The sequence below is a fragment of the Phoca vitulina genome, unplaced genomic scaffold (genome assembly GCF_004348235.1).
Source record: "Phoca vitulina isolate PV1807 unplaced genomic scaffold, GSC_HSeal_1.0 scaffold52, whole genome shotgun sequence".
NCBI lineage: Eukaryota > Metazoa > Chordata > Mammalia > Carnivora > Phocidae > Phoca > Phoca vitulina.
In genome coordinates, this window is record NW_022589755.1 from 1,279,608 (window position 1) to 1,305,520 (window position 25,913).

General features: G+C 43.3%; 2 protein-coding genes and 1 pseudogene across 2 annotated transcripts in view; 2 read left to right on the forward strand and 1 right to left on the reverse strand.

Annotated features, from left to right (window-relative positions):
* Positions 1 to 2,262: 2,262 nt before the first annotated feature.
* LOC116622416 (zinc finger protein 549-like) lies at positions 2,263 to 7,029 on the reverse strand. The gene is given in 4 exon segments (XM_032388886.1): positions 2,263 to 5,268; positions 6,568 to 6,609; positions 6,612 to 6,693; positions 6,988 to 7,029. Coding segments are annotated over 4 exon segments (1,812 nt in total). The 3' UTR covers positions 2,263 to 3,622.
* Positions 7,030 to 17,914: 10,885 nt separating this feature from the next.
* LOC116622417 lies at positions 17,915 to 18,786 on the forward strand (annotated as a pseudogene).
* A 5,842-nt stretch (positions 18,787 to 24,628) lies between these two features.
* LOC116622418 (zinc finger protein 80-like) overlaps positions 24,629 to 25,913 on the forward strand; it is an 8,108-nt gene continuing 6,823 nt past the window's right edge. Inside the window, exons 1-2 of the mRNA XM_032388888.1 lie at positions 24,629 to 24,695; positions 25,498 to 25,550. Coding sequence (XP_032244779.1) covers positions 24,629 to 24,695; positions 25,498 to 25,550 — 120 coding nt within the window. The remainder of the gene's footprint in view (positions 24,696 to 25,497; positions 25,551 to 25,913) is intronic.

The following is a 25,913-nucleotide window of genomic DNA, read 5'->3' on the forward strand; positions in this document are numbered from 1 at the left end:
CTTAAAAAAAGGGGCGCCTGGGTGGCTCAGTCATTAAGCGTCTGCCTTCGGCTCAGGTCATGATCCCAGAGTCCTGGGATCGAGCCCCGCATCGGGCTTCCTGCTCTGCAGGCCTGCTTCTCCCTCTCCCACTCCCCCTGCTTGTGTTCCTGCTCTTGCTCTCTCTCTCTCTGTCAAATAAATAAAATTAAAAAAAAAAATCTTAAAAAAAAATTGTGAACAAAATTTCAATAAAATCTAAATAAAAGGAGACAGATCATGTTTATGGATTGGGACACTCAGTATTTCTTCTAAATTGAAGATTAAATGCAATCCAGCGGAGAAAGGGGAACCCTCCTACACTGTTGGTGGGAATGCAAGCTGGTGCAACCACTCTGGAAAAGAGTATGGAGGTTCCTCAAAAAGTTGAAGATAGAGCTACCATACAATCCAGCAATTGCACTACTGGGTATTTACCCCAAAGAAACAAATGTAGGGATCCGATGTTTATAGCAGCAATGTCCACAATAGCCAAAGTGTGGAAAGAGCCAAGATGCCCAGTGACAGATGAATGGATAAAGGGGATGTGGTATATATATACAATGGAATATTATGCAGGCATCAAAAGGAATGAGATCTTGCCATTTGCAACGACGTGGATGGAACTGGAGGGTGTTATGCTGAGCGAAATAAGTCAATCAGAGAAAGACATGTATCATATGACCTCACTGATATGAGGAATTCTTAATCTCAGGAAACAAACTGAGGCTTGCTGGAGGGATGGGGTGGCTGGGTGATAGACACTGGGGAGGGTATGTGCTATGGTGAGAGCTGTGAATTGTGCAAGACTGTTGAATCACAGACCTGTACCTCTGAAACAAATAATACATTATATGTTAAGAAAAAAAAAGAAGAAGATAGCAGGAGGGGAAGAATGAAGGGGGGAAATCGGAGGGGGAGACAAACCATGAGAGACGAAGGACTCTGAAAAACAAACTGAGGGTTCTAGAGGGGAGGGGGGTGGGAGGATGGGTTAGCCTGGTGATGGGTATTAAAGAGGGCACGTTCTGCATGGAGCACTGGGTGTTATGCACAAACAATGAATCATGGAACACTACATCAAAAACTAATGTAATGTATGGTGATTAACATAACAATAAAAATATTAAAAAAAAATGCAATCCAAAACAAAATCCTTGTAGGCTTTTTTGTGATACAGAAACTGACAAGTGGATTCTATTTTTTATTTGTATTTTAAATTTAAATTCAGCCAATTAACATATAATGTATTATTGGTTTCAAAGGTAGAGGTCAGTGATTCATCAGTCTTATATAATACCTAGTGCTCATTACATAACGTGCCCTCCTTAATGTCCATCAACCAGTTATCCCATCCCCCTGCTCCCATCCCCTCCAGCAACCCTCAGGTTGTTTCCTATGATTAAGAGTCTCTTATAGTTTGTCTCCCTCTCTGACTTAGTCTTGTTTTATTTTTCCTCTCTTCCCCTATGATCCTCTGCTTTGTTTCTTAAATTCCACATATGAGTGAGATCATATAATAATTGTCTTTCTCCAATTGACTTATTTCGCTTAGCATAATACCCTCTAGTTCCATCCCTCTAGTTCGTTGGAAATGGCAAGATTTCATTTTCTGATGGCTGAGTAGTATTCCATTGTATATATACCACATCATCTTTATCCGTTCATCTGACAAGTAGATTCTAAAATTCATATGGAAAGGTGAAGGACCGAGACTGACCACTACAACTTTGAAAAAGAAGATAGTTGTAGGAGTACATGACCTTGATTTCAAAACAAATTATTCAGCACATGAAAGTATGGAATAAAATAGATAAATGCAACAGAAGAGAGTCCAGAAATAAACATTCAGAGAAATGAATGACCTTCAATGAAGATACAAAAGCCAATTCAAAGGAGAAGGAATAATCTTTTAAATCAATATGGCAGCAGCTCTTGGGTACCCACGTTTTGTTTTGTTTTAAGTAATCTGTATGCCCACGGTGGGGACCAAACTCATGACCCTGAGATCAAGAATCACATGCTCTACTGACTGAGCCAGCCAGGTGCCCCTGGGTATCCATATATATATATATATATTTTTTTTTTTTTTTAAAGAATGTCCAAAAATTAACTGAGAAAGGCACACAAACATCAGTAAAAAAACTAAAAAAAACTTACAGAAAGAAACATAGGAAAAATTATGTCTTTAAATTTGGCAAACTTTTTTTTTTTGCAAACATTTCTTGTATACAAGCTCAAAAGGATATTCAGTGAAAGAATGGACAAATTCAACTTCATTAAAATTTTAAAATTTTTCACAAGAAAAGTGATTGAAAAGACCAAACCATGACTGGAAGAATATATTGGCAAATATTTAAAATAGAAGACTTTCATCAATAATCCATGGACAAACGTCAAAACTCAGTAATTAAGATGACAAATCATATGAACAGAAATTTCAAAAGATATGATGGCTGGAAATTAACACATGAAAAACATCTAAACATCACATCATTAGGGAAATACAAATTAAAATCACAAGGTGCCATTACACACCTATTACACCACTGAAATTAGGAAGCCTGACCATACCAGGTGTGAGTAAGGATATAAAGAAACTGGAACTCTGGTCCTGGTTTTTCTGGTGAGAATGTAAACTGATACCAACATATTAGATTATCCCTTAGTAAGTTAGACATTCACCTACACTGTGACTCAGGAATGCACTGCTACATACTAATTACAAAGCCCTGCAGTCTTTCCCAGGATGCCTTTGGAAGCAATGCAAATGAAGCCAAAATAGGACTAAGAAATATTTTCTGACTTGGGGCACCTGGGTGGCTCAGTTGTTAAGCATCTGCCTTCGGCTCAGGTCATGATCCTAGGGTCCTGGGATCAAGCCCCGCATAGGGCTCCCTGCTCAGCGGGAACCCTGTTTCCCCCATTGGCTGCGCTTATAAGCCACTCCCCCTGCTTGTGTTCCCTCTTTCGCTGTGTCTCTGTCAAATAAATAAATAAAATCTTAAACAAAAAAGAAATATTTTCTGACTTGTATTGTGCCTCTGACATGACACTGTGACTCACAAAAGCCGTTCACCCCTTCACACTGGCAAACCACAATTCTATCCTAAACCTACCCCCAAAGTGCACATAACCTCCAAACTTCAACGTGGCTTAAACAACAAGGTGTTTGTCTACTACTAAGGACTTTCTCTACTGTGAACTTTCTGGTGCCTGATGAAGCAGTATCTTCCACTGAAATACTTTCCACATTTGCTGCACAAAAAGCCTTTTCTCCAGTGTGGACTTTGTGGTGCTGAACAAGTCTATCCTTGAGGCTGAAGGCTTTCCCACATTCATTATACTCAAAGGTTATTCCTCCAGTTTGGATTCTCTGTGCTCAAGATTTCTTTTGTAAATGGAGGACATCCCACATTCATTACACATATTCAAGGCCTCTCTCCAGCATGAACTTTTTGGTGTTGAATGTGAGCGGATCAATGATCAGTGTCTAAAGAATTTCCCACATTCATTACATTCATATGGCTTTTCTCCAGGGTGAACTCTCTGGTGCTCATTGAATTCAAACCTTTTTATGAAGGTTTACCCACATTTGCTGCATTCATAAAACTTTTCTCTGATGTGGATTCTCTGGTGCAAAAGAAATCTTTTTTTGTGGATGAAAGATTTCCACATTTACCACGCTGAGATGGCCTTCTCCGGTGTGAACTTTCTGGTGTTTAAGGAGGGTGGAGCTGTGTCTGAAGAACTTCCCACATTGGCTGCACTCATAAGGCTTTTCTCCAGTGTGAATTCTCTGGTGCTCAAGAAGTCTGCTTTTGTAGACAAAGGACTTTTCACATGCGCTGCATTTATAAAGTCTTTCTCCAGTGTGGATTCTCTGGTGTTCAAGAAGTCTCTTTTTATGGATGAAGGACTTCCCACATTCACTGCACTTATGAGGCCTTTCTCCAGTGTGAACTTTCCAGTGATGATTAAGGCTAGATTTGTGTCTCAAGAACTTCCCACATTTGTTACACTCATAAGGCTTTTCTCCAGTATGGATTCTCTGGTGCTCAAGGAGTATTCTTTTGTAGAAGAAGGACTTTTCACATTCGCTGCATTTATAAGGCCTTTCTCCAGTGTGGATTCTCTGGTGCTCAAGAAGTCTCCTTTTATGGATGAAGGACTTCCCACATTCACTGCATTTATAAGGCCTTTCTCTAGAGTGAACTTTCCAGTGATGAATAAGGCTGGGTCTGTGTCTAAAGAATTTCCCACATTCATTACACTCATGAGGCTTTCCTCCAGTGTGGATTCTCTGGTGCCTTAGAAGTATTCTTTTGTAGAAGAAAGACTTCCCACATTCACTGCACTTATAAAGCCTTTCTCCAGTGTGGATTCTCTGGTGCTCAAGAAGTCTCTTTTTATAGATGAAAGACTTCCCACAGTCACTGCACTTATAAGGCCTTTCTCTAGTATGGATTCTCTGGTGCTCAAGAAGTCTGCTTTTATAGATGAAGGACTTCCCGCAGTCACTGCACTTATGAGGCCTTTCTCCAGTGTGAACTTTCCAGTGTTGATTAAGACTAGATTTGTACTTAAAGAACTTCCCACATTTGCTACACTCATGAGGCTTTCCTCCAGTGTGGATTCTCTGGTGCTCAAGAAGTCTTTTTTTGGAGACGAAGGATTTTTCACATTGACTGCACTTATGAAGGCTTTCTCCAGTGTAAGCACTCTGCTGCTCCATGAATGTAACCTTTTTGTGGCAGGTTTGCCCACGCGTGCTGTGCTGCCATCGCAGAGTGTGAGAAACTGCCCTGCTCCCTCTGCCTCTGTGCGAATACTCTCCGCTGGGGATGGCCTGGTGCTGGAGAAGGCCCATGCTGCCCAGGGAATAATCCTCAACCTCTCCACAGGTGAAAATATTGTCTGACATGAGGATTTTGCTCTTGACGAACAAAGCCCCGTTCTCCTCCCTTCCAAGGTCCTTCTCTCCACGGTTCTGCTTCTGGTGCTGGTGTAAGTAAGAACTAAATGAGCACAGTTTTCCACAAGGCCCACAAGTGCATGGTTTCAGTCCAGCACATGTTCCTTCGTGCTCAGCAAGGTACAAGACGTCTTTCTCCGCTAGGACACACACATTGCAGGAATGAGCCTTTGGGATAGACAGGCCTGGGTCTGGAGTCCTGGTCTGTGACACTCTTTCCATAAAAACACATTGCTCAGAAAAAGCTTCCTCAGTTTTTACCCCATGCCAACAACCTGAGAGCAGAAAAATGCTGATGAAGTGTATTATAGACTTTGGAGGGACAGGACAGCCCATTACAAATGTGTGTAGGACACAAACAGGACTGAGTCCATGGGTTTGTTTTCAGGACAAGGGAGCCAGGACCAGGTGAAGGAAGGGGACACTGTAGAGCACTCGGCCTCTGATGGTTACAGAACAGTGTCTGTGGGGACGGGGGCCTCACAACTAGCAAGAAAGTAGGATACAGTGCTGTGCCAGCAAGAGAGGTCTAGTACAACTCACTCCTCTGCCAGGGGTTCTCAGCAGGACCTTGTCTGCTGGTGACAAGTGTGTGCTGTGTAGAATGTGTGTCCCACTCCAGGAAAAAGCAATTGCCTTTTAGCTGGTGGTCAACCATTTAGGGCTGTGTGCACACATCTCATGACACACAGAGTGTAGGCTAATGTTGCAGAACATCGCAGAAAGACAGAAAGGGGAAAGATGTGAGGGACATAGATGGAGGGGATAGCCAGGGACTAGAAGTCACAACAGAAATGACAAGTGGGCAAAATGTCAAGGATGGGGAGGAAGGATTGAAATGAGGTATGGCCATGAGCCTTGGCACTAAAATAGTAATGAGCAAAGGATGGTTTCCTGGTATGATTTATACTCAGTCTTGACATTATGCCTTCCCACTGCTCCTACTCACCAGGCCCAGGATTCCATTAATCCCCCTTCCTATGGTTGGAGAGGTGTCTGAGCTATCAGGCACCCAGGGTTCTCCTCTACCCCTCAGCTCAACCTAGGCAATTTTCTGGGACCTAGCAGATTGAAGTCCTCAGGAGAAAACAGGGCAGTTAAGAGGACGACACTGGTCCAGAGTGACCCAACCACTGATAGACTACAGGAAAGAAGTTTATTACTAGGAAGATTTTGAGGACAGTCTTGCAAAAATAATTTAGGGTAGCCTGCAAATACTGACCATGTCGTTGTCTATAATTCCCGAGACAGGCAGTACACAAAACAGAAGGGGCAGAACCTGTGACACAGATCTTCCACAAATGGGAACAGTCAGCAAAGTAAGGAGGGGCAAAGCTAATCAGAATTGATCAGGCAGGTCCAAGACTCAGAAACCAAACCCTTCTGCGAGAGGCTTCAAGGCAGAATATGTTGGGGTTTCATAAAGCCCAGGCCCAGCAAACACAACACCTATGCCAAGAAACCAGGAGAGGAAGCAATGCCCATGGCCCAGCTCCGGGAAGGACAGAGACCTTGGAAAAAGGAGAAGAGCAGAGCCTCATCTCAGGCAATGGTGTGGGAATGAGGGGCCTTACCCAGGGAGGCCATCAGTGCCAAGTTCTCCAGCATCACGGGCAGTACAGCTGTCTCTGAGCCTCGTCAAGGAGCCCCCACTCCTCCTGGGAGAAGTACACGGCCACATCCTCAAAGGTCACATGGCCCTGTCATGAGGAGGGCAGAGCCATGCATAAGCAGCCTCTCTAACCAAGACCCCCAGGCCATGGCCCTCCTCCCCAGCTCCCCAACTCAGAGGAGATACAGGTCCTGCTCCACTGGTACCCGCTCTTCCTCATGTCAAACTCCTCACTGTTGCCAGTCATCAGTAGGAACAGATGGGGAGAGAGGTTGTGTCATCTCCTTTCTAGACCTGGCATACAGAGTGCCACCACTCTCCTGACAGTCAACTGCCCTGGAGTTCCTCAGATCGTGCCACATACAGCCAAACTTGTGCTCACCCTCTGCTCAAATGCTGAGTACAAAGACCCTGAGTAATTCATTCGTACTCTGTCCCCATTTGCACATCACTCTTGGGACTGCACCTGCTCTCCCTTCATATCGTGGCTGCTAGATCCCCAACACCACAGCCACTTTCTAGCCCATGTCACAGGCATCTCTGGCTTCCCCACAAGCCACTCTGCCCGTGGCACCCGGGCAGTGCTTGACAAATGCAACACATCCGGGGCTGCCCCAGGCCTCTGATGGACCCTCCTGCCAGAGGCAGTCCCAGCACTGCTCTGAGGACCGCCCCAGCAGGCCTGGCTCCTTGTTGCATCTTCAGCCATCCAGACCTTCCATGGATCTCAGGTAGCTTAAACCCCTCTTCCTTTTCAGTGTTGCATGTGCTATACCTACCCTAATAACATCTTTTCTCGCCACCTACACTCATTCAAAGTCCAGCCTCATCTGCTCCCATCACAAGCCAATGACTCTCCCAGCAAGTATCATTTGCTCCCAAACTAATCTGTCAGCTTGTCTGAAATTCCTCGGGCTCCACCAAGAGTTATCCAAAAAAAAAAAAAAAATCTGAGCCTGGAGATGGAAGAAAAAGCACCAATCCTGGCCTCTGCATCATCTGACTCCCATTATTGCCTTGACTCTGAACAGATCTCATAACCACTTCCCCTTGGAAGCCTATGCCAGCAGCCAGCACTCTCCCCTCTCACTACCACACCCCCATGGTCAGTACTCTCCAGCTTCTGTTAATGAAGACTGCCACCACTATCCGGGTGCCAAGCAAGATACCCAGTCCTTGGAGAATACCCTTCCCATTCTTCCCCCTAATGGCACTGCCACCATAACCTGAAGAGGCCTCCTCTGAAGTACGACATATTCCATATGCCACCCACCTACTCACAGATATTGTCAACCTCAATCCCTCCTTTAAATTCCACATGTGTTTCTAACTGCCAACCTGACACCTCCTCTCAGGGGTCCCCGGAATATCTCAGACCCAACATGGGAAAAACCTAACTCCATATGGTGCTTCTGTTAAGTACTCCCACTACTGACTTTCCATCGCAGTACCCGGTGCTTCCACACTTCAACTGCTAAGGACAAACATCTTGGGGTCATAACTGACTTTGTTCTCTCATCCCACCTAGCAGAAAATTGTCCCTGCTAATAAAACAGATTGAGAAACCAACCTCTTCTCCCAACTTCAAAGCCATTGCTATGATCCAGCTACCATCAACCCTCCCCTGGACTGTTGTAGTAGCTTCCCCTGGAGTCTCCTGATCACCTCAGGCTGCCATTCCAGGATTGACTTCTGCCCCCATCCCTCAGTTTTCTGTGCCCAGCAGACATAATAGAGACCTACAGTTCATTCCCTGAACACCCAGCTCATTGTCATCGCTAAGCATCTGAAAACACTGGTTCCTGTGGCCAGGTAACCTTTCATTTCCTCATACTACTGGTTGAGTATTGCTCCAGAAAGTGAATCCTACCCCTGACCCCATCTCAGTTGATGGTGTTTCCATCCTTGCAGGTGCTAAGGCCAAAACCCTGCAGTCATCCAGCTCCCAGAGATCTAGAATCCAACCACCTACCCCACTTCCACGGCCACCCTTCTGGTCCAGCCACCTTCAGCAGTGTTCCAGACTACTGCAATTTTCTCCTTCCTCGCCCCCACACAACCGGAGTACCCCCCCGGTTCTCCACTCTGAGTTCCCCAGAGGACTTGTTAATGATGAGTCAGATCACCTCTCTTTTCTGTTCCAAATCTGTGGCTCCCCAGACCCTCAGAACAGAGGCCGAACTGCTCAGCTAGTAGTTCCAGCACTGAATCCTGCCCCCCACTGCCCTCCCCATTCCCACCAGATATAAAGCGGACTTGCGATTCCCTGAACACTATCAACTCAGCCTCATCTCCAAGCATTTGCAGACACTGCTTCCCATCCCAGGGACGATCTTTGGCTTCACATTGTGTTGGTTGCCGGAAATGTGGACTTTATCATATAAGCCCTGGACTGGATTCAGGATTCAAGAATCCAGGCTGAGGAGAGCCCTCAAGGCCCCAGACCTAGAAGTGGGAGCTAGGAAGGCGAAGAGCCCATGAAACCACCCTCCCTCCAACAGAGACCACGCAGGTCGGGGTCTGGGTGAGGGAGGGCTTGGGGCACGACCCTTGCCTGTGCCAGCTCTGTGTGAGCTGAGCAGGGTGGGGCAGGGCGACCTTGGCTGAAGGTCTCAGTTCTGCAAAATGGTAACCCTGCAGTCCTGGGAAAGCTCATCCCAGCCCTCCATCACGGATTTGGTGCAAACCAAGCTCTTTTGCCTTATAGCGCAGCCGATGCCCCTTCAAGCTCTCCCTCCACGTCCTGCACTTGATCTTAGCCAAAAGGCCGAGAAGCGATCCCCTCCACGTCCTGGATCGGAAGTTACTTTGTGTCCCTTTTCCTTCCTTCACTGCCCTAGCTAAAACCTTTAGCAGAATAGCTTCCTCTAAAGAGAATTGGTTTAGCAACATCTCAGAAATTTTAATGTGTTGTGTAATTTTTTTGCATAAGGTAGAGTTCATTTACTTGGACTGGAAGACTTCAGTCTTATGTCTAGGAACTCTGGGTATCTTTGTTGAGATAGGGTGGCAGGACTTATTATGTGCTGTTTAAAGTCCAAAACTCCCATGGGGGCACCCAAGGCCAGTTTGTTTACTGACGGTTTTCAAAATGGCATAATTGATTAGGTATCCTAATTTGACTTTTAGCAGAAGGGCATAAAATCCTTGCTGGGAATTCTGACTCAAATTATCCTTCATTTGAAGATGAATTGTATCCATGCACAAATAAGGATTCTGCAAAGCTGTGCCTGGGTGACCCATGCTCCCTTTATTTTGCTACAGTATGTCCTTTACATTCCCCCCTCCCCACAGGCTTCTCTCTCTCTCTTTCAGTCTCAGGTGTAGAATTTAGTGATTCATCACTTACACAGGACATCTGGCGCTCATCACAAGTGCCCTCATTAATACCCATCACCCATTTAACCCATCCCCCACCCCCATCCCCTCCAGGACCTTTTAAGAAAAACCTCACATCCGGATGCTCTGAAGACTTGTGAGTCTTTTCAATTATTCAGACACGTGAAATTTTTGCAGTTTGTGATACAGAGAGGTTAATTCATACGATCCTCAACTCTACTTTAAATAATAATGAGAAGGTAGTATTGGGGAGAAAGAAAAATGGGCAGTACTGGGGTGGTGGGTGAGGAACCACTGTTGCTGTCTGGATGGCTTCTGGCCATTTCTGGCTTGTGGTTGTTCAAGAACTACAGGCTTGAGAGGGAAAGTATAAAAATAGGACCTAGATTCAGTAGGTGCAGGACTGGGGAGATTAAAATAAATGAATGTCACAAGATTTTGAACCTTAGGGAAAGTCGTTCAAGAATGCACCGTCTTGGCTACTTTTGTTCTAGGGAAAGTGAAGGCAACAGAGAAGCTACTACAGCTAAGAGTTATGGGTGGTGATCCAGTTTGATACTAAAGCTGGTCTTTACTATGCCTCTGATCCAGATGATTCTGTTTGTTTGTAGTTTGAAGATTTTATTTATTTATTTGACAGAGAGAGTGAGAGAGCAAGAGAGAGCACAAGCAGGGGACCTGCAGAGGGAGAGGGAGAAGTAGGCTCCCTGCTGACCAGGGGAGAAGCCACTGAAAAATGTGTCCAGATACACTAGATATAAAGTCCTCTGTGTGTCTGGCTTGCAGTAGCATGTGCCCTAATGGTTATAGCCCCTGCTTTGTGGATAGACAAGAACTAAGGAAAACAGTACTTGCCAAATAGTGTCAGAGAACATGTGGGCTTATGTGCTTAGTAATAATAGCCCCGATGGCCACAGTGTGTACTTAGGAGAAACTCATTGGCATATGCAAACTACAGTAGACTTGAGGGTGACTACTTCCCATATGACGTCCTAGGGACACTGAGCGTTTTAGGGCCCATAAAATGTACTCAGATATCACCTCAGCAATAGGCAAGCTATGGCAGGGGTGCCTGGGTGGCTCAGTCCGTTAAGGTCACACTCTTGGTTTCAGCTCAGGTCATGATCTCAAGGTTGTGGGGTTGAGCACCCTGCCGGTCCCTGAGCTCAGCATGGAGTCTGCTTGAGAGTCTCTCCTTCTCCCTCTGCCCCTCCCCCTGTTCATGTTCTTGCTCTCTCTGTCTCTCTCTCTAAAATAAAAAAGCAAAATCTTTAAAAAAAAAATAAGCAGTCTATGGGGTGCCTGGGTGGCTCAATCACTAAGCGCCTGCCTTCTGCTCAGGTCATGATCCCAGGGTCCTGGGATCGAGTCCCGCATCGGGCTCCCTGCTCAGCCAGGAGCCTGCTTCTCCCTCTCCCGCTCCCCCTGCTTGTGTTCCCTCTCTAGCTGTCCCTCTTTCTCTGTCAAATAAATAAATAAAATCTTTATAAAAAAAAATAAGCAGTCTATGGCAAAAACAGATGTGTGGCCAAACCATCATTGGCCAAAATGCTCTAAAAGAGCCCCGTGTGAAATTGTCATGGGTCTAGCTGGCCTGAGATAACCAGAATCTGTCTTTACTGAAGAGAGAGATACTGAGGAAAAGTATCCATTGGCCATACTGACCACACCGAAGGTATGTGTTTTCCAGAAAGAAGAGAAAAGGTTTGTTATCTTCCGTGGGGCTGCTGTAACAAATCCCACAAACTAGGTGGCTCAAAATAAAAGACATTTGTTTTCTTTAGTTCAAAAAATCAGAAGTCTGAAATCAAGAGGTTGGCAGGGTAGGTTCCTTCTGGAAGCTCTGAGGGAGACTGTTCCATGCCTCTCACCTAGCTTCTGGTGGTTTCCAGAAATCCTTCGTATCCCTTGGCTTGGAGATGCATCTCTCCAGTTTCTGCATGCATCTTCACATGGCTTCTTCCCTCGTGTCTCTGAGAATATCAAATCTCTTCTCCTTTCTCTTATGAGGACATCAGTTATTGGACTTAGGGCCCACCCTAAATGCAAAATGATCTCTTCCCAAGATCCTTAATTAAATTATATCTACAAAGACCCTATTGTCAAATAAGTCATTTCCCAGGTATCTGGGATTAAGATTTGGACATAATCTTTTTCAAAAGACATATTTAACCCTGCTTACAGATGGTGAGCAGCTTGAAAAGAGAACACAGCTTTAGAAAAATGGATAAAACAAATTCATCAGATGGTAAGACAGCACACTAGGGAACACAGATGGAAAGAGCATTCATGCTGATCCAAGAGGAACAGCTATACTTGCTTCTCCAGATGGAAGCAGAAGTAGATCAAGGACAATAGCCTGGAATCTTGTTAGCTGAAACAGCCAGGTACCAAGCAACGAGGGACCACTTACAAAGCTCAAAGCCTAAAATTACTCATACTAGCCAATCCGAAATTGTTCACCTGGCCTGCCTTGCCTGTCCCCCAGAAACCCAAATAAAGGTGGTACCCTAAACCTTCTCCTTGTTTCTGCTTTTACCTCCTGACCACCCTGGTGTCTTTCCCATGTGGCCCTTTGTGATATGCTTCCTGTTTCGAGAACATGTGAGTATCATAAACTTTGTTTTCCTGAGCCCCTCCTCTGTCTCCTCATTGACCCATGTCTTAAAAGAATGCAAAATAATGAGGAAAAGAATTTTTATACATTTTTGAAGAATCCTTCCTCTAATAACTTAAAATTATACCAGAAAAATAGTAACTTTTGTGTAGGGAGATCAGAAGGACAAAGTGAAAAAGTTACCATAACCAATAATGGGAAAACAGACATTACATGCCTCCTAATACAACACACTGAGAAGGACAAAGCAATACTTCTGTGGTTTCCTTGCCACAAAAATGCCAAAACTCAATTAATCATTAAGAAACCTCATGACACACTAGCGGAGATAAATTTTACAAAATAATTGGCCTGTACTTTTTAGAAACAACAAGAAAAAACACTTCTGAAGAGTGAGAAACTGTTTCTGATCAATAGAGAATAAAAGCAAATGAGAAATAAATGCAATTCTTGGTACTGAACTTGGCTCTGGACTGAAAAAATTAGCTGTAAAGGGCATTCATAGAACAATTGACAAAATTTAAATATGGCCTATGAATTAAATAATACTATTATATCAATGTTAAATTACTTGGTTTTGAATATTGAACTAGGTTACGTAGGATAATGTCAATTTATATAGAAAATATATACCAAAGGGTTCTTTGGCCAAGGGGTACAATGTTCCCAACATACTTTCAAGGTGTTCAAAAAACAATATATATATGTTCAAAAATAACACATATGTTCAGAAATTATATATCTACATATGTATACGCATACATGAACGTGTATGCATATAAGGATATAAGACAGAGATCTCCCTTAATCTTATAAATAACATCTTTAATCTTTAATTTTATAAATAACATAAAAACAAAAATACTGTTGCAAATATCATAACTCAGGGCTCATTATTAAAATATTCCCATGAGATTAAAACAAAAGGAGGATGGCTGCTCTTTGCACTCTTAATCAGCATTTTTCTGAAGATCCTATTTTGTGCAATAAGGCAAGAAAATAAACATATAACAACTGGAAAGGAAGAAATAAACATATCTTCCTGCATCATGTAAACTATTTCCTCAAATGTTATCTGCACTATGAGTCCAAATACTGACAGCCAATCACAACTTTAATCCATCTCAAATCCCTGATCTTTTTATCACCTGTACCCTGCTCTTCTTGTTTCTATAGGACCCATCACCTTCTAATGTACTATGTGACTTAGTATCACAGATGCATTGTTTGTTCCTTTCCATCAACTACAGAGTAAATTCCAGGATTTCTATTTATATTTTGTGCACTGATATATTCCATATGCCTAGAAATGTGCCTGAAACCCATAAACTACACAAATATTTGTTAAAATACTGAACAAATAATCACACAATACCCTATTTATTCACACAACTCTGGATACACTTTCTCCCTCCACCCACACTGTTTTTCCTTCAATTTCACTGCCCTCAGTGCTCTCAGGAATGAGAAGGAATTATCTTCTGTAAATAGAGCCCTCAAACTGACTAAGAAATTTGATCAACCTCTTTCTTTCACTGATTAGATAAAATGGTACTCTTTCACATTCCATTAGGACTAAATTATTTCAAAAGTAGGTTCTCCCCATCTGTTTCTGCCACTCTTTTTTTTTTTTTTTTTAAAGATTTTATTTATTTATTTGAGACAGAGAGAATGAGAGAGGGAGAGCACATGAGAGGGGGGAGGGTCAGAGGGAGAAGCGATGCGGGACTCGATCCCGGGACTCCAGGATCATGACCTGAGCCGAAGGCAGTCGCTTAACCAACTGAGCCACCCAGGCGCCCTCTGCCACTCTTTTTTAAACAAATTTTTAAAAAGATTTTATTTTCTTCTGAGCCAGACACTTACCTGACTGAGCCACGCAGGTGCCCCTCTGCCACTCTTAATGGCTTTCCTATTAGCACTTTCAATAGCTTTCAGAAGTTTTTGCAATCCCAAATATTTTTTAGTTATTTTGGGATTAATTAGAATTAATCTCTACTCCCCATGCAGACACTGTCACTGCACTTACAGGTGAAATGATAATCACTTCTTGGCAAGTAGATGAGATCACAGACCAAACCTTGATCTCTGGCCTAAGTGTCCTATCGAGATACTTCGCAGATGCTGTGGCGGCCGTCCTTGTCCTGGGAGCAAATCTAAACTGTGTAAATAGCTTTTCTTTTCAGGTAAGTATCATATTCTTAGAAAATACTTATCTCAGGAAATCCAGGATTATTCTTTTTAAAATTGGCCTTCTGAGCTCGTGGGGGTGGGGGAAGTCTTAGGTAGATGATAGATATATAGACACATAAATGATAGGTAGACAAACAGACAGTACATGGATAGAAAGATGATAGAGAAAGGAAGGAAGGAAGGAAGAAAGAAAGAAAGAGAAGCTAAGAACACCAAACACATACAAACAGGAAAACATTTGCTGAGGAAACCAGAGGCATGTTGCCACTCTTGTCAAACTGCCTCAGGGCTGCCCGACATGTCCCCTCTCCTCAGTTAAATTGTTTTGAAACTTCTCTCACTTCTTCTCACGAAACACAGTGACCAGAACAGCATTCACCCTAAGGGCATCAAAATACAGGGTTGTGAGTAATAACATAATAAAGGTGAGCTCCCACTCTGAGTAGACACCTAGTGTCTGTGTGATATCCGCTGCTGGTGTGTGTATGTGCATGTTGTTTGGTGTTCTGTTCTGTTTTGTTTTAAGCAGGGGTATGTTGTGCTAAATGGAGTCTTCAATGACGTGTCTCTAAATTTCTGTCATCAGTTCAGGAAGATTGTTCACCGTATTTCTCATTTAGACCAGTGAAAGGCTCGTTTATCTGTCATGTACAGAAATGCAAATATTGTGTAAAGATAAATAGGGCAAAAAGATTATGGGGATCTGAATAAAAGAATAATTAGGGCTTGAAATCTCAAAATGTAAATGTTATTCTGGAATTTAAACAGATTTTAAAGTGCCTCAGTTGTCTTGTTGTCATCCTAATCTGACACTCTCTACCCTCCAAGGACTGCCCTGTGGATTGATCCATTCCTGTATTTCCCTCTCTCTCTATCTCTATCCATAAAATCTTTTAGCTATAGTATGATTGCATCATATGTTCCATTTATAAGATACTTCTTTTTCAAACAAAAAATCAATAAAATTCTGACCAGACACCTTTTTAGAAGAAAAAGAGGCACTGAATTTGGACCCTCCCTAGGTCTCCACAGAACCCCTGTGATCAGGGGAAATTATGAGTCTTTATTACTTTCAAATTGCTGCAGGTCTTTAGAGGCCGGAGGGATGTATAACTCAGCAACGTCCTAATTGTCAGGCTCTCTGTTTTGTGCAAACATTTTAAACTCCCACAGCAAATTTTATTGACACATGTTTTTATTATTTCACTTCATTTTGTGATTCTTCTTGAAGATGATTCCCGGTTCTTTCCTTTAACCCTTCTCTTATTTTGCTTCACTTTTGTTTTGTAACTTATGTTCATTACCCTAGTGATTTCCTGTATTTTTCATTTCAACCTTAAATGGTGTTATAAGATTATTACAGTTTTCATTTGAATATTTTTAACAAATCCGTATATGTGTAAAATTTAAGTAAATATTCACTATGACATACCAACTCTCCCCTCCCTCCCATACTCCTAAACTCTTAGAAAGAACATTACTGCTTGGGGTGCCTGGGTGGTTCAGTCGGTTAAGCACCTGCCTTCCGCTCAGGTCATGATCCCAGAGTCCTGGGATCAAGCCCCACATCGGGCTCTCTGCTCAGCGGGAAGCCTGCTTCTTCCTTGCCCTCTGCCTGCTGCTTCCCTTGCTTGTGCTCTCTCTGTCGAATGAATAAATAAAATCTTAAAAAATATATATATATACCCTGGAGAAAACTCCATAGAATCAGTTCTGCTATGATGCAATGCATATGCTCCTGAAAACCACTGTGATATACAGGATCTAAAATAAAATCACAGAGCTTATTGGGACACTAGAAAATGTCATCAATGAAACATAAAAAAGAAGATAGAAGCCTAGTACATATAGCAGCACAGTTTTCACATTTTAAGTATTTAAGAAATAACACAAATACTGACACTTTACTTTAAAAAGCTGAAATTTGCATGTGGAAGTCAGTGTCAGAAGGATTATGGCTTTTGAGTTATTGTGAAGTGGTGGGTAGGGATGGGCAAAACAGGTGAAGGGAATCAAAAGGAAAAAACTTCCACTTCCAAAATAAATTAGTCATGGGGAACTGATGAACAGTATGGTAACTACAGTTAATAATATTGTATCGTACATTTGAAAGTTGCTAAGAGAGTAGATCTCATAAGTCTCATCACAGGAAAAAAAAGTTTGTAACTATGTATGGTGACGCTGTTAACTAGACTTACTGTGATCATTCTGCAATATCTACAAATGTAAAATCATTATCTTATTCACCGGAAACTAATATAAGTTGTATAACAGTTATACCTCAATTAAAAAAACCATGTAAATAAAATCAGGCAGAAAGTTGTAACACTAGACGTGGGTGTCTGAGGCTGCCTCACAGTGACCTGAGACGCCTGGTAGATGTTTGAGTTGTGTCTTGGTGTGCATTTTTTAATCCCTGCGTGGCATGCTCCAGCTGAGGGCAGTTTTCTGCATTTATCCAGTCTTTCTTACCAATGAAAAACACCCATAAGCAGATATAAAATTTGCCTTATGTCACGATGTTTCCTAATTTCTCAATCATGTTGGAAAAAAGACTGAAACAATACTGGCTGGTTCAGTATACAAAGATCTCCTGTCCTCATCCCCACAACTGTTGAGAACTGTGTGCAGTTGTGTCCTCATTCAATCACCCACAAACTTATAGATGGACACTGAGGATATTTCTTTTGTTTGTTTTTGTTCATTTGGCAGAGTTTTCTTTCTCTCTCTTTCTTCTTTCTATTTTAATGGATTTTACTTTTTCATTGAAATATATTTGACATATAACATTGTGCAAGTTAATGTGTACAACATGTTAATTTGATACATTTATATATTGTAATATGATTGCCATTTAGTGATAATTAGCACCTCTATCATGTTACATATCCTTTCATTTTAGTTATTGGAATAATTAAGTTATAGTCTCTTAGCAAGTTTTATGATTATCAGAGGCTATTTCTAATCCAGTTCATCAGTGAATTGCCTTTGCACACACACACAAGAAGCATAAAATGTTAATAACCACTTAAAATGAGAAAATAAGTTTTAGAATAAGTGCTGAAAAGTACTCTGCATAGTGTTGACAAGGCATTTATTTCTGCTTTTTTCCTCTCATTCCTCTGACTTCAATTAAAATCAGCCCCTAGATATTGATGCAATGGGTTCTGGCAAATTGGAATTGGGGATTATCTTCGTCACTCAGACTGGAATTGGGATCCTAGGAAATTCATCCCTTCTTTGTCTTTATACTTTCTCTTTGCTCACTGGACACAAGTTGACACCTACAGACTTGATTCTTGATCAACTGGTCCTAGCCAACTCCATGGTCCTTTTTTCCAAAGGGATCCCTCAAACAATGGCAGCTTTCGGATCCCGGTATTGCTTGAATGCTGCTGCCTGTAAACTCACCTTTTATTATTACAGAGTGTGCACTGGGGTTTCCTTCAGCACTGTCTCCTCAGTGGCTACCAGGTTATTAAACTGAACCCTAGTATTTGCAGGTGGATGGAGCTCAAGATTAGATCCCCAAAGTTCATTGGCTTCTGCTGTTTCCTCTGCTGGATCCTACATCTCTTGATAAATTCATTTATTTCTGTAATGATGAGTGTTCCATCAAAGAGCAAAAACCTTAGTGTGGAAAAGTAATGGATACTGTTCCTGGAATGGGGTATTGAGATTTAACATATTATATACAGCCATACATTTTCCCCTTGACTTTATGAGTTTGGGCTTCATGAGGTGGGCTAGTAGCTCCATGATCTTCATCCAGCTTGTAAGATCCAGCTCAGATCTTATAAGCAGCAAGTACAGCACATTGGCAACAACAGCCTTGGCCCCAAAACGTCCCACGAGGCCAAAGCCACAGGAACCATCTTGGTCCTGGCGAGCTCCTTTGTTACTATTTATTCAATCTATGCTATTTTGACTGTTTGCATGACTGTGGTTGCAAATCCAGTGGGAAGTGAACAGCACTATGCTCCTCTCATCATGTTTTCCAGCTCTCAGCCCTTTTGTGCTCATGGTCAGTGACACTTGAGTCTCTCAGTTCTGCCTTGTCTGTAGGGCAAGGACAAATTGTTTTCCCAATCTGGTTAAAGTGCTATGAGTCTGTTTTAACAGCGTTTAATCATTCATTTAAACATTTGTTAACATTTTATTAACTACTGTGTGATAGGAAATTATGACATCATCACAAATAAGGCCAGGAAAAGCCCATTGTCTTATAACAGAGGTAAAAATGAACATCATATATTTAAGTATACAAAGAGTACTCACTCTGTGTTAGGATCTTCAAAGGAGAAGTTCAGAGAATTTTGAAATAGTGTAAAAGAGGGGCGCCTGGTTGGTTCAGTTGGCTAAGCATCTGACTTTAGCTCAGGTCATGATATTGGGGTCCTGGGATTGAACCCCACACATGGGGCTCCCTGCTCCGCGGGGAGTCTGCTTCTCCCTCTCCCTCGCTCTCTGCCCCTCCCCCCCACTCATGCCCTCGCTCTCAAATAAATGAATAAAATCGTTTTAGTTTAAAAAGGGGGTGCCTAGGGCGCCTGGGTGGCTCAGTTGGTTAAGCGACTGCCTTCGGCTCAGGTCATGATCCTGGAGTCCCGGGATCGAGTCCCACATCGGGCTCCCTGCTCAGCAGGGAGTCTGCTTCTCCCTCTGACCCTCCTCCCTCTCATGCTCTCTGTCTCTCATTCTCTCCCTCGCAAATAAATAAAATCTTAAAAAAAAAAAAAAAAAAAAAAGGGGGTGCCTGGGTGGCTCGCTCGTTAAGCATCTGCCTTCAGCTCAGGTCATGATCCCAGGTCCTGGGATCGAGTCCTGCATCAGGCTCCCTGCTCGGCAGGAAGCCTGCTTCTCCCTCTCCCACTCCCTCTGCTTGTGTTCCTGCCCTCGCTCTCTCTCTCTCTCTCTGTCAAATAAATAAATAAAATCTTTGAAAAAAATAAAAAAATTAAAAAAATTAAAAGTTTAAAAAGGAAGGAAATTTCTACGTTTAAGGAATTTGGGGGAATCTCTCACCTTGGTCTTACAAAAATACATGCAAGTGTTTTTTAAACATATTTTTGAATCATAATTGAGTTCAGTTCTTTCTGACAGAAAGAAAATCCCCTGAAAAGATCCTATGGAGCCTCAAGGGATTGGAAGAAATCCTGTGTGTTTAGATTGTCAAGAGGTGGGGAGAGCAGCAGACTACGAAATAAGAAAGGACGGTGATGAAGAGTTCTGAGTGAACACTTAGGACAGGCCAAGAAAGCTGAACATTTGTTTTTGTTTTATTTTTTTAAATAACAGGTCAGTATAGGAGTTCAAACTATGAGTAAAAATGTCAGCTCTCCTTATTTAAAATTATTAATAAGAATTTAAATTTAAATTTACTTGCTTAATTAGTAACTCTTTAAATATTATTACAGTTTAAATTACATCAAAAAGAATAAAATACCTAGGAATACATTTAACCAAGGAGGTGAAAGGCCTATACACTGGAAATCTATAAGACAATGATGAAAGAAATTGAAGAAATTGATAGAAGAAATTGCCATGTCTATTGATATACCATCTCTTATTTAAAATCATTTTATGGTGTCTATTCCCAGTGATCCTCAGTTCTTCCCTTTTTCCTTTCTCTTATTTTTTTGCTTTTTTTGGTTATAGTTCTATCATATATTTTTATTATACTTAGTGATTTCATAAATTTAGTATTGTTAGTGTTAATTAATTAATTAAATTAGTGTTAAAATGACTTTTTTTTTTTAAAGATCTTATTTATTTATTTGACAGAGAGAGAGGCAGGGAGAGAGGGAACACAAGCAAGGGGAGCAGCAGAGGGAGAAGCAGGCCTCCCGCAGAGCAGGGAGCCCGATGTGGGGCTCGATCCCAGGACCCTGGGATCATGACCTGAGCTGAAGGCAGACGCTTAACGACTGAGCCACCCAGGCGCCACCTAAAATGACTTTTTTCTATAAATATTTTGAACTGACTCATCTATATACAAAGTTAAAGTGAATATTCATAGTGACACACTACCCCACTTCTCCCTCCTCATCTCCTCAGTCCAAGGAAGGAACGCTGTCTACAACTGATGAAGATTCTTCCAAAAAGATTATAATTTAACTACAAATATTGTGCAAGGTCTCTCTTAACTCCCCTCTGCTTCCCTTCCTGCAGAGCAAATTTTTTCTCTGAATTCCCCTCTCAGAATTTACTAATCAGTGTCCGTGGATCACATAGGATCTCTGTCGGTGGGGTCAGTGCTTCCACGTCCAACAGCATCCACTGAGGAAGTAACAGTGGCCCTGAGTCTTTCTTCTTCTTCCCAGCCCTTGACACAATAACATCCCTTTCCTCACACATCACACCAAAGCTATGATGGTCAGCCAGTGCTCAGCCCACAGGTGAAAGGACAAGGGAAGGATCAGGGAAATTAAGGGGCACATGAAAGAAATGGAGTCAATTGTGGGAATTTAGGGGGTCAGAGGTGGTCATAGAATTAATTGCTGCCATCTCTTTTATCAGTGGCTGTCCTTGGCCCAATATATCACCCTGGGTTTGGGAATTATATTGTGGATTTGGAAATTATTGTGCTGCCTGGACACCATAACTGGGTCTTTGAGAAAAGAAAGGAGCAGATGGAGGACGTGTAAGTGAGGAAGGTGAATATTCAGATATCTGATACTCTCTCTACCAACCTTCAGAAGTCAGGCTGGTTTCTAACTCTCTTATATGGCGACACTTCACAATTGATGACTGTAATTGGGTGTCTACTCAACAGACTATATATCCCTGGCTCAGCTCAGTGAAAACCGCTTTGTAGTCCTGGAGGTCCTTTCCAAGCCTGAGAAATTCTGCTCTCTCCCATTCAGCATATTTCTAATGCTAGGAACTCTAGTACCCAGTGGGAAATGGAATCACTCTCTGTAATAGAAATTGACCTGATGATACACATTCATTTTTCTTGTGTGTGACTTCACCTTATAAAAGAATCTCCCTGGGGCACCTGGGTGGCTCAATCAGTTAAGTGTCTGCCTTCGGCTCAGGTCATGATCCCAGGGTCTCTGGATCGAGCCCCGCATCGGGCTCCCTGCTCTGTGGGAAGCCTGCTTCTCCCTCTCCCACTCCACCTGCTTGTGTTCCCTCTCTCGCTGTGTCTCTCTGTCAAATAAATAAATAAAATCTAAAAATAAAATAAAATAAATAAATAAATAAATAAATAAATAAATAAATAAAAGAATCCCCTATCTCCAGGAGACCTATCTAGGATGGGATCTTGCTGCTTCAAGAAGTAAGATTTTCTTCCTTCCTTTACCTGGGTTAGAGGTTTCATTCTCCACCCTGTGCTTTCTCTTGGACTTGCAACGAGCCTTCCAGGAAACATAGGCTGCAATTAACCATCCACAGAGTGCTTTCCTATTCATAACCACCTTCAGAGTCTTATATTACTGCACTAATAGCAATGATGATTTTCAGACCCTTCCAGGTATTGTTTTAAAAATTCTATATATTTTCACTCATTTAATCTTCATTCTTACTTTGCAATCCTCGAACAGCCAAGACACTCAAACCATGTCATTTCAAAAGCACTTAGGCAACTTGCTATCAACACAAATGCTTAGGCTCTTTCTTACCTCAATGACCTAGGGGCTTCTGTGTTCTTATTTCTCCAGTGATTCTGATGTACCCATAAGGTTTGAGAACACCGGCACTAGAAGGAAATGCCAAAATTAAAGAACTATCTAGTGTAAGACACAACCATTTGAGATCCGTCTCAGACATAAAGTCACACAGCAGAGAACACCATGTCCCCTGCTCATCAGGTATCGAGGGAAACAGGCACTCCCCCACAAAGAGATTCACCATCACATTCTAACTCTCCTCTAAAATTGCAGAGCTTTGTTCATATCAGGACACATTTAAGCAAGTTTTCTTGATCTTCCTTGCTCGTCTTATTATGGAAAAGAAACCTTAATATCCCGGATATACTTCACATGATTTATATTTTAGGTTTTCACCAGATGTGTCCTGTCTGAGGTTGGGTTTTGTAGAAGCAGAAGCTGGCACAAGGTTCAATGACATGATTTATTGAGGAGACATTATCAGGAAAAATTAAAGGTCAAGGAATGAGAATGAGGCAAGAAAAAAAAGGAGTCACACAAGGGTGTGGCCTCATCCGGAATCAACATCAGTCTGATCTCACACACAACTCTAGAGTGTAAATGGTACCACAGGTGGTCCTAGTTTGAGACATAGGAACACTCCTTTTGTTACTCCAGGTCAAGCAGTGTTTAAATACTTCCTAGCTAAACTGCTTCTATATTTACTTTTCTAAAACATTGGACTTGGGGCGCCTGGGTGGCTCAGTCGTTAAGCGTCTGCCTTCGGCTCAGGTCATGATGCCAGGGTCCTGGGATCGAGCCCCGCATCGGGCTCCCTGCTCAGCAGAAGGCCAGCTTCTCCCTCTCCCACTCCCCCTGCTTGTGTTCCCTCTCTCGCTGTGTCTCTCTCTGTCAAATAAATAAATAAAAAATCTTAAAAAAAAAAAAAGAATTCTTAATACATTTTCTGGTGCAATTAGTAAGTTTATTTAAGTAGCACAGGGACAGTATCTGTGGGCAGAAAGAGCTGCATTTCTTACTGTATGAAACTTGGTTATATGCTTAGTGCTCAAGGGAGAGGGAATGTGCAGGCAGTATTAAATCATAAATGTCTTCTTTGAATTTCTACTCGTAAACTACATTTGCAAGATTTCTCTGGTGCTTATCATTGAGCTTGGTATTAACTATCTGTGAGGTGTACAGGCAGTCACAAGACCATTTAAGAATGTAGCAACCATGGGGCGCCTGGATGGCTCAGTCGTTAAGCATCTGCCTTCGGCTCAGGTCATGATCCCGGGGTCCTGGGATCGAGCCCCGCATCGGGCTCCCTGCTCCACAGGAAGCCTGCTTCTCCCTCTCCCACTCCCCCTGCTTGTGTTCCCTCTCTCGCTGTGTCTCTCTCTGTCAAATAAATAAATAAAATCTTAAAAAAAATTTTTTTAAATAAAACATTGGACTTACCTATAACTGCAGAAAGCCATATATGAGACATTTTACTTTGTGTTCTGAGCATTAATTTCTTCTTCTGTTGAGGAGTCTGGATTGCAGAGCTATGAGCATTCTAGAAACCAATCTATCAGTGAATTAAAATGCTGACTTTTTTACAAAAAAACCCCTACAGTTCTATATTGAAATTTCCACAGTCTGCCTCATTTGGATGTTTAGTGGATTCAAAATATGCTCAAAAGTGAGATCCTAATGTTTCCCAGCTCTTCCATCTGCACCCCCACCACCCCTTCCCATCTCAGTTAAGGACAAATCCATCCTTCCAGCTGGGACACAACCCTTGAGTCATCCTTGACTAAGTGTGACATATAAGCTGACCAGTGGAGGAGAAGCCACATTCTTACCTAAGGACATGGAGCTGTGTAACCACAATCACGTGCAATGTCTCATTAATAAAGATGTGATATAATGAGAACACAGGGTACCTTCTCAAAGTGAGTTTTTATTGAATAAATGTTAATGCACAGCATGAGTAACATCGTGCATAATTTTGCTAGTAGACTAAAACTGGTAGGGAGTAACTTACTTTCCACAAACGGTTTTCAGAGATAATTTCAATTCCCCTGGTACATACTATCATTGCAATTATAGCAAACAGATCGAGATCAAGAAAACCCATTTCTCTCAGAGTTCAGAGGGTCAGTCTCTACACATTCTCTGACCATGACCATTACCGTCACCATCCCAATAGAAAATGAAATTTGACAAATACCTCTCCTTTTCAAATAGATCTCAGGCTTCACACTCCTGAAAGAAATAGGATACACCTTGGAATGTGGAGTAAGAAATACTCCATTGATGAGACGGTGCTGCTCGCTGGGTTGGACAGGGGTACAATCCGTGAGTACACAGACACGGAAAAACGTGTTTTCCGAGGGAAAAGGTGGCACTGCCTTGGCCATGTGATTTAAGGCGGTCTGATAGTTCTGCCCTCTCCCCCCTCAACCTGCGCCCCGGACGTAGTTTCTCTGCCATCTCTGACCATTATCGAATTCCACAGAATTGACTCTCAACACTTCAGTCCCCCTGGAACTGAAGAGTAGCAAACACAGTGCTCATTAGGTCTAATCCTGGAGGGGCGGACTCTCTGGGTGTTACCGCCGTGTCCCTCGGGGAGCCTGAACTTGGGGCACACACGAAACAACACCTCGAAGCACTTGTAATCGGAGAAGCTGTGCCCCAGAAACGGGGGGGGGTGCCGGTTAAGAAGGGAAGAGGCCTCGCCCCACCCCCAGAGCGTGATGACGTCATTCCCAGAGGCCCTCAGGCAGGCGCCGCTGGTCCTTTGAGGTGATTTCTGGAAGGACGCTCTTTGAGACTGCAGGCGGAGCTGCAGGAACCATATTACCCAGCAGGCTCAGCGGCAAGAGGCGGTAGGGCTGGGCCAATCACGGCACAGGGCTGGGATCCCGCGTCCCGCGAGACCTACGGCGCCGTCCTCGTGGAGCTCGTAGTGCGTGCGGTCGGGCCTGCTCGCGAGGTCGCGGCTGCGGGGCCCTCGGTGGGTGTGAGGCCGCGGGCCAGGGAGGCTCGAGAAGAGGCGTCGTGTCCCCTTTGCACCGAGGCAGGGCTGAGGGTGTGTGGGGCGAGTCAGCAGAGCCCTTGGGACCCTCCCTGGCCTCCCACTCTTCGCGGCCCTCAGTCCACGCACAGCGTGCCACGGAGGCAGCAGAGGAGCGGATGGACCCGGCACGGGTGAGTGGATGACCCCTCAGGCCCTGTGGACCCCGACCACGCAGTCCCAGCACCTCCGTGTCGAGGGTAGTGTTGTCCTGGGTCTCGTCACTTCCGCTAACTGCCGTGTGTCTGGGGCCCGCCTTGGTCCGGAAGGGCTCCCAGCTCCGTCAGTCAGCGAGGTGTGGAGGGTGTCCCCGGCACATGCGCCAGAGGTGCGAGTGCGCGGGGGTGCGGCTGAGCGGGACACACCCGCAGCCCTCCGTTTCGCCTGGTGGGAACAGACAGCACCAAGGTGGGAGTCAGGTCTGGACTGACAGGCTGAGGAGCCTGACCGGGCTGAGGTTGGTGGGAGCCGTGGAGGACGTGGAGGCGAGGAGGAAC